Below are 13052 nucleotides of genomic sequence, written 5' to 3'. Positions count from 1 at the left end.
CTGAAACTCTTTCAACCAGATGAAACTTCAATGAGGTAGTACCTATGTGGAACATTCCAGAAAAAAGCCTCTTTATTAAAAAAAGAAATGGAGCATTTTACTTTAGATTTATTCAGAGATGCAGCTCCCCAATCGTTTATGGAAACTCTTTCATAAGATTTAAAAGAAGGGAAAAAGGAAACAATGAAATGACTTATTTTTAATCTGGGGTTTAAAGGCTTTTTTCTTTCCAAAAAAAAGTCCCACACACAAAGAAAGAAATTCAATGCAAACCTCTGTTTCTGTATCATGAAAGCCCCTTCCAGCACCAGAGTAATCAATTTCTCAGAGCTTGTGTGGTCTACAGCAAAAGCCAAAGAAGGTATTTAAGTTTATACAGCCTTCAGCATTTTGATGGCTTGCTTTCGAAATATGACATGTTTAAATTTTATAACTTTTTTTACAGTTAGTTATGTCTTAAGAAAATGGTTGCTCTCAGTATAAAAAAAATAGAAAGAATGGAGAATAAATGAAATTCAACCTGTTTTTGAGCTGTTTGCCCATTCTAAAATCAGACTAGCTCAAAGTTGCACCACGAAAAACTATTACAGTTGTAATTACAGCTCTCATCATTATAGTATAGCCAGTCTTAATTTAGCATCAAACACTTTGGCTCATATGAACAGAGAAGAAATATTAAATAAGAGTGGTGCTCCAAACACCAAAAACTTATTACCAGATAAGCATCCACAGAAACTTACAGGAACAGCAAAGCAAATACTTTGTCAGATGTGAGAACTCTCTACCTTTTCTAGAGCTGAAAGTCATAAGCAAATCATAAATCACTTTAGGATGGGGAAAGGAGTCTTTGTCCTTACGGTAACCCCAACTTCCCACCATGAAAGAAGGCCATCTTGAGACAAGATTTTACAGCTGGGATTTAACTCACAGGGTGGAAAAAGTGTGAGATAGAGCACTCTTGTAGGTAGGAACAAACTTCTACAACAGACTTCTCATTCTTTCATCAGTACATTTTGGATCCAATTCACTTACCATGTGGGAACAGCAAATGGGGAACAAACTGTGAATTCAAATAACTGTAAACTCAGCAAGATGTGGAAATAAAACACAGATGGTGCACTTCAGATTAAGGGTCAGCATTTCAGCGTCACTTTCCACTTTTACATTGTGATAGGTGATGTATAACAACCACCTTCTCCTCGAGACAGCACTCTAATTAAACCATGACTCACTTAGGAAAACAAGAGGCAAGTGATACCTCCTTGGAAGCCTCCTGCCAGTTGAGAGGAGCTAAGGTTACTTGGTTGAACTGTGAGTTTGCTGCCTGACAATTAATGTTTAGGAGTGGAAGTTGTCTCCACTAGACAGGCATGGCTGACAAAAGTTTCTTCAGCATTTCCATCTTCCTGCACACTACAGCAGGGCTGCTTTGCCTGGCAGGGCTGTGCCCAGTACCCACATGGTCCCTCTTCACCACCTACATTTCCAGCAAGAGTTTGCAGAGGTTGCTCTGATACCTGTTTGCAAAAACCAAGAACACAACCCACTGCTGCCAACATTCCCCAGTACCAACCCTTAGAAAGTGCTCAGTCCTAAAACTCCTCTGCAGGTCTGCACCCTGCTTGCCTGAACACTGGGTTAATTTTATTCTTTCAGACCCATTTTGTCCAAAATCTGAGGAATGGAATTTAGGATTACTTTATTCTGGCTATTAAGTGTTAATTGCTTGCCCAGGGCCCTCTAGAAAAGGGTCGTCTGCCTGTAAGCACAAGTTCAAAGAAGAAATAAAGGAGTAAGTACAGATTAGATGACAGAAAACTGTAAATCTATAGGAGCTTGAAATGCCAGATAGAGAGAAGCAGTAGTGATTGTAAGGTGATTATTACCTTCAAAATATGCCGGAGGTTGTTTATCAGATCAGAGTTAATGAGGGAGAAATCTAATAGAACTATAATATTAAATTTACCACTTTAATGGTATCATCAATGTTCTATAAATGTGGGCAATTTACAGAATGTCTGTCAGTGTGATTCTCCAGTGTGGTTAGTTTCACAGAAGCAGCACTGTTGCACCTCATCAGCTTTTCCCTTCCAGAAAACACTGGGCATTTTGCAGAGGATTGCTAAGTGAGATAGCAATCTATATCTTTAAAATGATGGAAATGCAAAAATGGGAAAGTTATTTATGAACATGATGGGATGTTCACATTCCTGCAAGAGCTGTGCCCATCTCTCTGCCCCACTGTTGAGTCCAGCCTTCCTATTTCTGCACTGCCATGTAGTGTCCTGCTGGGTTTTCCATGACTCTCTTTCATAACCTGCAACTCTCTTGCTGCTCTCCTCAAAACCTTCCAGATCTGGATTTAGGAGAACTGCTAATAACCTCACTATTCAAGCACATTTTCAGCTCTCCTGTGTTATCCCCCTGGGAACAAAAGAAAACACTAAAAAACTCACACCCTAGAATAACATGAACAAAGATGGTAGTAAGGGCTCATAAATAAACACTTACATGAAAAGAGTCAAAATACACAGTTTCAAGATTTTGATTACTAATTCAAAAGACCTGTGAACAGTAGGAGATGGTAAATGCTGTGTTTATTAATAGCCATCTCCTCATGTATTCAAGGAAGAGTTTGCTAAAAGCAGCAGCTTCTTAATGTGGAGTTCCTCCTTCCCTCAGCATCTGCTCCAGCACCTCACTTCTGAGGTTTGCCAGTTCAAATCCCTAATACAGCAGAGATCACCTGCAAAGTTTTAGCATATGACAAATGTCCAATTAAGTAGCTTTAAATTTTGGTACTTGAGTTTCCATGATGGTCTAAGATAAAAAAAAAAGTACCATCAATGTCTCTAAAAAGCCTTTTTATAGGCCTTTCACCAACATCAACTTTTGTTTACTGTTTTCTCCCCTGGTAAATGAAGCGTTAAACCTGAAGTTCAGTGAAAAAGTGCAGGTAGTGAATGAATGATGAAGTATGAACTATAATTCAATAGCAGATGATACTTCTAAAGGTCTTTGATGAGGTTTTCCTCCATATTCAGCTTGAAAAAGACCATACAAGAAGAAGTGCCAGATCACTATCCACCTGATTACCCTGTGATACACATCTCATTTTGAAGATACATTAGCCTTTCAAAGAGCCATTTATTAAACATTTCCATTTAAATAAAAATTTTCACAACCCTCAGTGAAACAGATGTATTCCCTCTTAAATCACTAATTAAGAGCAGTCTGGGACATTACAAAGCCCTTTAAAAGGAATTCAGAGAACTAGTGTCCCCCTTAAATAAATCTGTTCTGGCAATGACCCAGGAATCTTGACTTCATAACTCAAAGCTCTAATTATTCAAGAGAAGATTATAAAAAAAGGATATATCTAGACTGTTAAGACTAATAAGAAAGATTTATTTTTCCTTCAATAGGGGCAGAACTACAAATATTTGTTCTATTTTTTCTACCCTCTTATTCACTTGGGGTGGGGGGAAGGAAATCAGTGAAGATGAATTTACAGAGTTATTCCCAATAAAGGTACTGGATATGACTCTCCCCAAAGAAAACCAGCTAGCAGAATCTAAACAGCTTTATAAATGATTACACAGCTAATCGCCTCTCTGCTGAAATAAAGGCAAAAAGGATTTAGAGGACAAATACAGCACACTTTATGTGAGGAAGCATGTAATGTTAAAAAAAGGATAACTGTTTGAAGATGAAATGTGACAACTCTGCATCCCCATCAAAGCCATCAGGAGCTGGCATCTGCCACTGGCCCCCTGGGCTCAGAGACTGTCACGGTAGCAGGATGTGTGACTGGGAATCACAGAGGAAACTCCTCCTCTACCATCCCACTGGTTTTGCCCACGCTGTATTGCAGGTATCACACTGGACCAAAAGAATATCATATAAATGCAATTTACAGGTGTTCCTTTTTAAACACTGACATCTTTGATGGAAAGCACAGGACTTTTGTCATGGTGAAACCACCAACATGCCCAAGCACAAACATACCTATACAGTGACGGGGATGCTTTCTGGAGGGAGTTAATCATGAAATACCAAATGTGAAGCCCAAATGCAAATGTGAGTGGAAAAGCAGGTTAAAGAACAGCTACATATTTAATTTTACCTAATTTTAAAACAATCCTTTTGCTTGGAACACTCATTCTCTTGCTTTGTAGCATAATCAATACACTGAAACCCTTAAACAGATGCATGGTGATAGCTGAAAAGAAATCAAACTGCCTAAAAATCAAAAGCTGTGGCACTGCAGCTATCACAAAAGATCTTATCAGGACCCTGGGACATCACATGAAAAACTGTGGCAGGACAGAGCCAGTTTTGAAGTAAATAATGTGGGGTAATTCATCTCCATGCCTTCAACCTCCAAACAGCAGTACCTGCTCTCAGGTCTGATTTACTCTTTGCTCTCGCAGAGACTCTCACCTTGGAAACCTTTATGTTTTCAAACATATGCAGAGACATTGCTTGCACTACACCTAAGTATCCACTCACAGCTGCTTTGCCGTAGTACAAAGCAACTGTGATGAAAAACCTGCAAAATTAAGTACACTGGGGACTAACAAAGAAAACAAAGAAAACTGGCCATGTAATCTCTTCCCACACTTCTTACCCAAATCTCCTTTGGCAAGTGGCATGGGAGAGCATATAAGGCTGAGCTCCTCTGCTTTGTACTGTTCTCTGGTGCCTCATTCAATTCCAACTGGGTGTAGAGTGAAATACAAAAAAAGCTATTCCTCACAAATGGGGAAGCAGATGGAGCAATATTTGCTATCATAAGCGCTTTTATTTCCAAAATTAAAAAACAAAACAAACAAACCCACCCCCAAACAATAGTTTCACTGACACAAAAATGTGCTATTGATCTGAAAGGACAGACCAGATGGAAAAAAGGTCCTGAAGTCTTCTAGATTAAACAAAAATCATTGTCTATAGAAAGGAACTAAACTACAGAAATATTAGCCCTGTTGCTCAAAACAGGGTATTTTTCTCTCTTTTAAAAGTGAAAACACATCTGGTTCACTAGTAAGTGAAAGAATTATATCCTTGAAAACTGCAGGGGACGCTGCTGCAATTTGGCACTCCCTGGAACACCGGTATAAGGATTTTCTAAAGCCAGTAGTTGTATTCAGGATACAGTCCCTGCTGAACACGCAGGAAAAATTAAATGTGTATACACTAACTGGCAAGGAAAATATACCTCATATTATGCAGAGCTAGATTAACTCACAAGCAAATATTCTTGAGAAAAATTATCTTTACATACTGCTGCTATCCATATGTTGCAACACAGTGATAATGCCACTATTTAAAAAGTACTTAAAACTTTTTCCTAACATAAATATTGTAAAACTATTAATTATTTTTTATGTGTTAGAAAAGAGTCTGCTGCTCCTTATCTTATCAGTGTGGGCCTTCAAATGAATATTTCATGGACCTTGCAACTATTTCTCATTACCAAAGCAGAATTACACCTCTAGGAAGAGAACGGCAACAAAAGGTACTTGGATAATAAATACATCTGCAGGTCTGGAAAGCGTTTGAGAATTCAAGAACATTTGTGTACATAAACTGATGATTTATTGCCTGGGAAGAAAACTAATGTGCAATGTCAGTGATTCTGTTTATCCTTAATAAAAATTAGTACCTAAAAATAACTTCGAAATTGTAGCTCAAATATCCGCACATGTAAAAACACATTCATTTGTAACATAAAGGTCTTTATGCTTCATTTCAGCAATGTTTCCCAGTATACTGACACACTTTTGTGCTCAGTATTCTAAAGAGCCTTCTGTAACCTGGTTTGCATATCCCTTTTATCAATTCATTCTGAAGTTCAGAAATACTTATGGGGCAACCCAGAGCTACAGGACTTTAAAAACCATCCTGGGAAATCACCTAAGTCTGCACATTTGACAGGAGTTTCATCACACCCCAGCCCATTTAGTCTCTCTAGTCCTCCATTACCTGCAGGTGATGGTAGTTATGCACAGAACAGCTTATTCAGCTCCTGGAGAAACTAAACTGCCCTTTGGAAGTTCAATTATCCATGAAAATCTTTAATGCAGATAATAAGCTTCAATGTGCAGTCTACAATCACTTACTAAAGTTTGTCCTATCAAACTGTGAAGTTTTGTTGTTCAATATTACTGGTCTTGCTTAGAAAGGAAGACTTTTCCTTTGTACCAGGAGATCACTTGGAATAAAGAAACTTACTTTCAAATTTCCCACTGAAATGTGAGAGAGCTCAGGCCAGCCAGGTGTGTGGGTGTCATTGGCTTTTTCTGAGCCTCCTCACAGATCACTCGACACTTACAACCATTGATTTTTATCCATTTCTTTCCATTTTGCTCCATGCTCCTTTGTAAGACCAACCACAACAGTTGGAGCTACTGTTCTGTAATTGAGGACAGAGAAACAGATCAAACTCTGGGAAGGTGAGAGAACAGACAGCAGAAATGAAAGTAGTAAATCTCTAACATTCAGATCTCCAGTCAATTAATCCCAGGACGTGTACTTATTTTGGGGAAGTGAATCAACCATTGAATGATGACCTCCTGACATTTTAAAAACCAATTTTGTGAAGAAAAGGTGAAAAATAAAAAGAAGAATGCCATATAGTATCTAGCCTGACTTAACTCTAGGCTAGCCACTACACTGTCACCTTTTCATCTACCATCAAAAAGACCTTGCACCTTCCAGAGTTTTGCTTCTGAAGACTGCAGCCTGGCAACGAAAGGGATTGCACAGTACTGAAATAAGATTAACTGTTATTTCAGTCATGTCTGCACCAGGTATACTGCTTTGGCAAGTAAAGGTACAGACACCAGACCCACCATAGCTGCCTCTGCATGTCGCACAGGGCTGAAACAAGTGGAGAACCAAGTAAATGGAAAAAAAACCCCAAAAGCAAACAACATGCTGAGATAAGCTTTTATGGAAGTATAATCTTTCTGATTCCTCCTGATGCACTTTGAAAAGAAAACTGCTACCAGGTTGTTGAGTATAAGCAACTAGGACAAATGGCCAGTACTGCATGTTTATGTTAAACAGATACCCTCTGCCATCATTTCAAAACGAGGATGATTATCATGTCTGTTCAGCCTTCTGTGAACAGTGGTTTGGACATTCTGCTGCATTAGTACCTTAAAGTAAGTTGCTATCGCATATCTTTCTCAATAAACACTGTTGCACAGATATTTCCAGGTAAGGCTGTTTGGAAAAACCTATTTAATGGATATACTCTTAGATGAACTTCCAACTAATCACAATTTCCACTAGGTGAATCTTCACACACAACAATCCTGTTTGGGGAAGTCCTGCTCTTAGAAACACTCTCTGAAACCTAAAGCCAGAATGTCAACACACTACATCCCTGACTCTCAGCCTCCCCGAAATCTTCGGTGAGCACTGGTGGACTTAAATGTGGCAGAGGGTGCCCCAGCAAGACTACTCACACAGTTGATAAACCTGCCCTCTTGCTCTCAAGTGTTTGGGCTGGCAAAATTGAGCCACTCTAGAAATAAGATGTGGCCCAAGTCTTTGCATCAGTCAAAGCACTTCTGGTAGAGGCATGGCCAAGGGGTAATTGTGGAATTGTTGCCATCTCACAGTATAGTCCAAGCTCAATGGAGCCATTATCTACCCCAAAACAGAGCATTATTTCTGATCATCTTCATTAGGCACATCAAAACACAGAAAAAATGTGGTACTTAAAATCAAAAAAGTTAAAGGGATAGCTAGAGATTGAACCAGCATATTACTAATCTGCATGATGTACTGATGGATTTTTGTCTAGTTTTGACAATGGAAACTACATGCTAGGAATGAAAAAAGTAATTAATCTGAACATCTATGAGAATAACTTTGCTCAAGTTTTGAAAATCTTAATTTTTCTTAAACAAAAGACAGAAATATTTTAAAGTAAAGGCTCAGTGAAGTTTACAATGAAATGAAAGCCTCAGGAAGAAAGTCAAGGAAATAACCCAGTGGTGGTTCATATGAAGTAAAAGCTAGTCCAGTGGCTGAACTATACTAACTCTTCCAAAGATTTGTCCATTGTAGCATGGCTTCATAACCACTTATACACCATCCAAATATATAAATAGGTGCCCTGCCTCTCTTCCTTACTCTGCCTTGGTCCTAGATTATGCTACTGCTCAAGTTGTAAACTCAGAGGGGAATGCCTTGGGTCTGTAAATAAACCCGTGGGTTTGGTGTGATAGGAACAGCAGAGAACTCACGACTCAAGACAACCAAACTTGAAGGCCACCTGGAATCTTGTCACAGCTGTTGTTTACTACAGAACATTGCAGGAAAAAATCAGCTCAGTGGGGAGCTGGGAGCTGAGGGTATGAGGACTCAGAGGAAGTGTGCTGGAGGGGCAGATGGCACCGAGGAGCAGGGAAAGACTTCAGTTTGCAAAAATATGTATGTGGTTCACCAACTTATTTCAACAATACTTCACCTTTGTGTCCATTTCAAGGTCTCATGTCTTTATGATAGTTCTCACATTTAGGGATCAAATTCTCTGATCTCTCAGCAAACCATCCTGTGTCACCCATACAGGCAATGCTCCTATGGCCCCTCTGTGAGCTGGCATCATCCCACTCATCCTCAAGAGTTCATCAGAAAATAAATCAAACTCTTAACCAACTCTCCTAAAAAAAAAAATCTAAATTATACTTAAGCAGTGTGTCATTGACAAAATAACGAGGTTGAGTCAAATTTTCTGCATCTTTCCTCCCTTCTGCTTGACCTCTGTCTTCTACAAAAGCTGTCACTGTGCCTTCACTCAGTTCCAGAGCCAAGCACACAATGGGCACAGGGTTGTGTGGGAAACAGGAACCCTCTGGGTTTTCTCACCACTGGTACCAAACCAGTCAGCGCTGAACCACGTGCTATTCTCACCAGAATTTCTGGGCAAGAACTGGTTAACAGCACCTTTTTCCATTTTGCATTTACTAATTATCACTTCATTTAGCCCTTATATTAGTGTGATAAAAAGCAGCTGTCAGGCCAAGCATGCTCAGTCCAAGTGACCTTGTGTTCTTGTTTCTGTTTACCACATAAGCAGCAGGGAATTCCATTTTCAAAATACAAGGCTTCATAATCCATTAGCACTAGAGATTGGTCCAGGGCTCTGGATTTACTGGTCACGTGTACCAAGGAATAAAAATATGACCATACAGCCAGATTAATCTCCAGACCTGTAAAGCATCCCAACCCACTATACAGCAGTCTCACTCCAAGCCACATATGAATATTAGCATCATTCTTAAAAGCTACCATTAATACCATCCCCACAGTAAATGAAGCAAAAATTAAATGCTACCTGCCCGACAATTTAGAAAGTGTGGAGACACACAATAACCAACACCACTTCTTGGATTTTCCACTTGTTTCACAAGTGAAACATAAGTTCTGATGTTCTTATTAATACACCAACAACCCACATCTCCCCCATCTATTTCTAAAAGGCAGGAATCCCTTTCACTGCTCTTAATTTTAAATCAAAAGCAAGTCCAAGCAGCTTAGCTCACCATCAAGTTCAATAAATCAGATAAAAGAATCAATGGAAAGCATTTCAAAACGTAACCTTGGTAACATGTAAAATGTTTCCCCAGAACTTACACTCATTTGCTCTATATGCTGCTTTAGGAAATGAAATATCACACATAGGCAGAAGGACATTAGTATCACAACACTGTGTCTCCCAAGCCTAACACTGCACGTGCTCTCCTGGAAGGCACTTTTTGCAGTATGCTTTAAAAATCTGCAGCCTGCCAAGTTAGGTGATAGAAAAATAATCATATTTCATGCTGACAAAATGGAAATGTTCAATAGGAAACAATAATCCATATTTATTCTTTATGGCCATGCACAGTACTTTAAACATAATTTGTTTCGTGCTTTTCACCGATAAAATGAGCATAAACTCAATGGTGTTATAACAGCATCTGCCATTTGAAGAATCAACATTTGTCAGTGTTACCACTCAATTTTAACTGGTCTTATGCAGCCCTCCTGCATGCAACACTTAGACTGAAAATGACTATTACTGTGTGTACCACTATGTGATATTTGTTGGCAAATACTGATTTTGAGTTGCAACATAATTATTCAATATTTATATAAGTCTACCAGGATAAACAATCTCTGATTCACAACGAGACAGAAAACTTCAAATTATTTTACTGCTTATCTCAGTATCCTATTACTAAGATGTTTACTAGTTCTTATTCCAGTCTGATCTAAAGGGCATACCATTATTCCCACAGCTCAGCCAAGTTAAGCAAATAAGCCTTTTGCTTAGAAGAGTGTCCCCTGCCACGTGTAGAATGTCAAAGAGAGGCGCAACAAAGTAGGATCACTCTCTACTCTTTGTATGTACCCCCAAAATGCCAAGGACAGTCTCATTTTGAGTAGTGATTCTGACCTTCTAAAGATTACCATGCTCCAGACTTCTTAGTTTTTCTTCTGGTTCTTGGGGTTTTTTTTGTTTTGTTTGTTTGGTTTTATTGGGATTTTTTGTTTGTTTTTTGGTTTGGGTTTTTTTGGGGGTTTGTTGTTCTTGCTGTTGTTTTGGGGTTTTTTTTGTTTTGTTTGTTTTGGTTTGTTTTTTTGAGTGAAAATGAGCATTTCTTTCTCAGCTTTGCTACCTCTTGTTGTTTATCTCCTATGTGAATCAAGGATGACCTTCCAACACTGGCAGATACCTGCAACAATGGCACCCAGCCATAAAATGCTGTTCAATCTACAAGTTAAACAAGCATCAGATATAAAGTTCTGCTCAGGAAATAAAAATAGAAGCTTCTTTTTTATTCACAGGTTTTAAACCAATAAGCAACATTCACCATCGTGGTGTTAACATAGACTATTTCTAAAGGCAAGCAATCACTTCATGGCAGTTTTTTTTAGGGTTTTTCTCCACATTAGGCATCACAAGGCTTGCATCACACCATCAACTGCTCCAAAAAGGTAACCAAAAAAGCCTAATTCAGAGATGAATCATTTTCCTTTTCAACCCTATCTGCTGTCACACATGGAAGTCTGCCCAAGCTGAAAAGAGTCTCCCCCACAGCCGTGCACACCACCACAGGAAGGCTGCCCCAAAAATAAAGATGAAATTCTACCACATGTAGTCCAGCAGGTCAATGTTTTGTTACTTACAAGGCACAGCGTGGCGATAAAGATTATCTCGGATGGTCTGCTGCAAATCGTGATCCGGCGATCCCTTCTGAAACCTCTGGTTGAGGTAATGCCGCAGATCTTTGTTCAGTCTGCTTCCTGCAAAGAAAAAAACAACCATTTATTTATTTCTAAATGCACACAATTAACATTTCTAATTGAGGCAAATGTTAGATTTCCATTCAGAGTCCCCTAAATTATAGCATGCTGACTTCATGAGCAGAAGCCCATCTTCCTCTACAAATGGCTAATTACCAAAAATAACTTGCTGTAAACAAGAGGTCTCTCTTGTCTCATAATGCATCTTTCTTCCTGTGGTGTTAAACAGATCATCATTCCCTTTTATCACTTATTTGTCTGAGCAAATGGAGACAGATGATGGGAAAAAGAAGAAAAATAATAAAGGTATTGCTTTTGCAAGTCACTGGAGGGTGAGCTGGGCAGAGAGACAGAAGGCAAAAGCTACTCCCACTGGAGGTACTAATAAAGCTGAACATGGCAAAAAAAATCAAACAAGTGCTATACTTCGCACTGGTATCTATCCCAACACACAGCAGGAGTTACCAAAGTATTGACTTAACGAATTAAGAGCACCCAAAGTCCTTAAAAACAACAAAATAATATCCAATGCTTTTCACTTAAATCTATGTTATTTCCCTGTTCAGGTTTGAACACCGTCAGAAGCGTGAAAGAAGATAAATGAGTTGAAAACAAAGCAAAAACAAATGAACACACACAAAAAAAAAAAAAGGAAAAAAATGTAACTCTTAATGAACATTGTCAGTTGCTGAATACCAAATCCTTTTTTTGTAGTAGAATATATGAACTGAAGAAACTTAATGAAATCTTTTCCCAAAAATCTTTCCAAGTTTGGAGTAACACTGACATTAATTTGACCGTAGAGCCAAAACAGGGATTGAAACTCTTGTGTTCTAAAATGAAAAGAAAAAAACCACTGGAAAAGCTTCTGAGAAAAACACAACCAGGATGATCAAGGCCTGCAGCAGCTGCTACACAAGGACCAAGAGGGGGATGCTGCAGCCTGCTGTGGACATCAGCCTCCAACATGACCTGAGGTCACCTGAGGACTGGGCAGTGCTTGCCTCTCCCAACACAAGGAGAGAGACCCCAAGGAAAGCTAAATAGGAGCTGGTTAAGAATCCTGCAACAGGGGCAAGAGTCCGCAGGCTGTGCAGCTCTCCCTGGAGAGCACTGTGGGGGCAAGAAGCTTATTCAGGAGATTCAAGGGGAGATAGAAAAGCATTTGTAAGACAGACCCATTGGGGGCTGCAGAATGCCAGGATGGTTTGGATTGGAAGGGACCTTAGAGATCATCTTGTTCCCACCCCCCTCCCATGGGCAGGGACACCTTCCAGTGGACCAGGTTGCTCAATGCCCCATCCAGCCTGGCCTTGAAAAGAAGAATGAAAAGGAAATCCCTTGAACTTAACATTAATTGCTGGTGGCTGGGAGACCTGGGAAAAAAATGGGGGAATATCAAATATCTTGCTGTTTTCCTTCCCTTTGGCAGGCATCTTATTAATGCCCCAGCTGAAGCCAAAATGCTGGACTATGTGGACCTCAGGCTGAACCACTGCAGCTGTTTCCACAGTCTTTTATTATTTGCATTATGATTTTTTGGATTGCGAATATGTAATGCAGAGATCATCTCAATACATCTGGACACAGAATGCAGCCTCACAGTTTCAGATTCCTGGCTGGAGCCTCTAGGAATCACTGCAGAGCAAATCAAGAATAATAATACTGCAATGGAGTCTGAGAGGCAGCAGCAGCACCAGGCAAATGGTGAAATAAGAAAGAGTGCAGATTGTTATATGACCATG

General features: G+C 39.4%; 1 protein-coding gene across 29 annotated transcripts in view; it reads right to left on the bottom strand.

The window, feature by feature from the left end:
* MAGI1 (membrane associated guanylate kinase, WW and PDZ domain containing 1) overlaps positions 1–13052 on the bottom strand; it is a 334204-nt gene that overhangs the window by 157741 nt on the left and 163411 nt on the right. For all 29 annotated transcript variants that reach the window (XM_032121234.1, XM_032121217.1, XM_032121220.1 and 26 more), the window contains exon 2: positions 11191–11307. In XM_032121234.1, the coding sequence (XP_031977125.1) occupies positions 11191–11307 (117 nt within the window). The remainder of the gene's footprint in view (positions 1–11190; positions 11308–13052) is intronic.

Source organism: Corvus moneduloides, chromosome 11 (assembly GCF_009650955.1).
Source record: "Corvus moneduloides isolate bCorMon1 chromosome 11, bCorMon1.pri, whole genome shotgun sequence".
Classification (NCBI taxonomy): Eukaryota; Metazoa; Chordata; class Aves; order Passeriformes; family Corvidae; genus Corvus; species Corvus moneduloides.
Note: the sequence above shows the minus strand (reverse complement) of the source record. Positions and strands in the feature narration are given on the sequence as shown.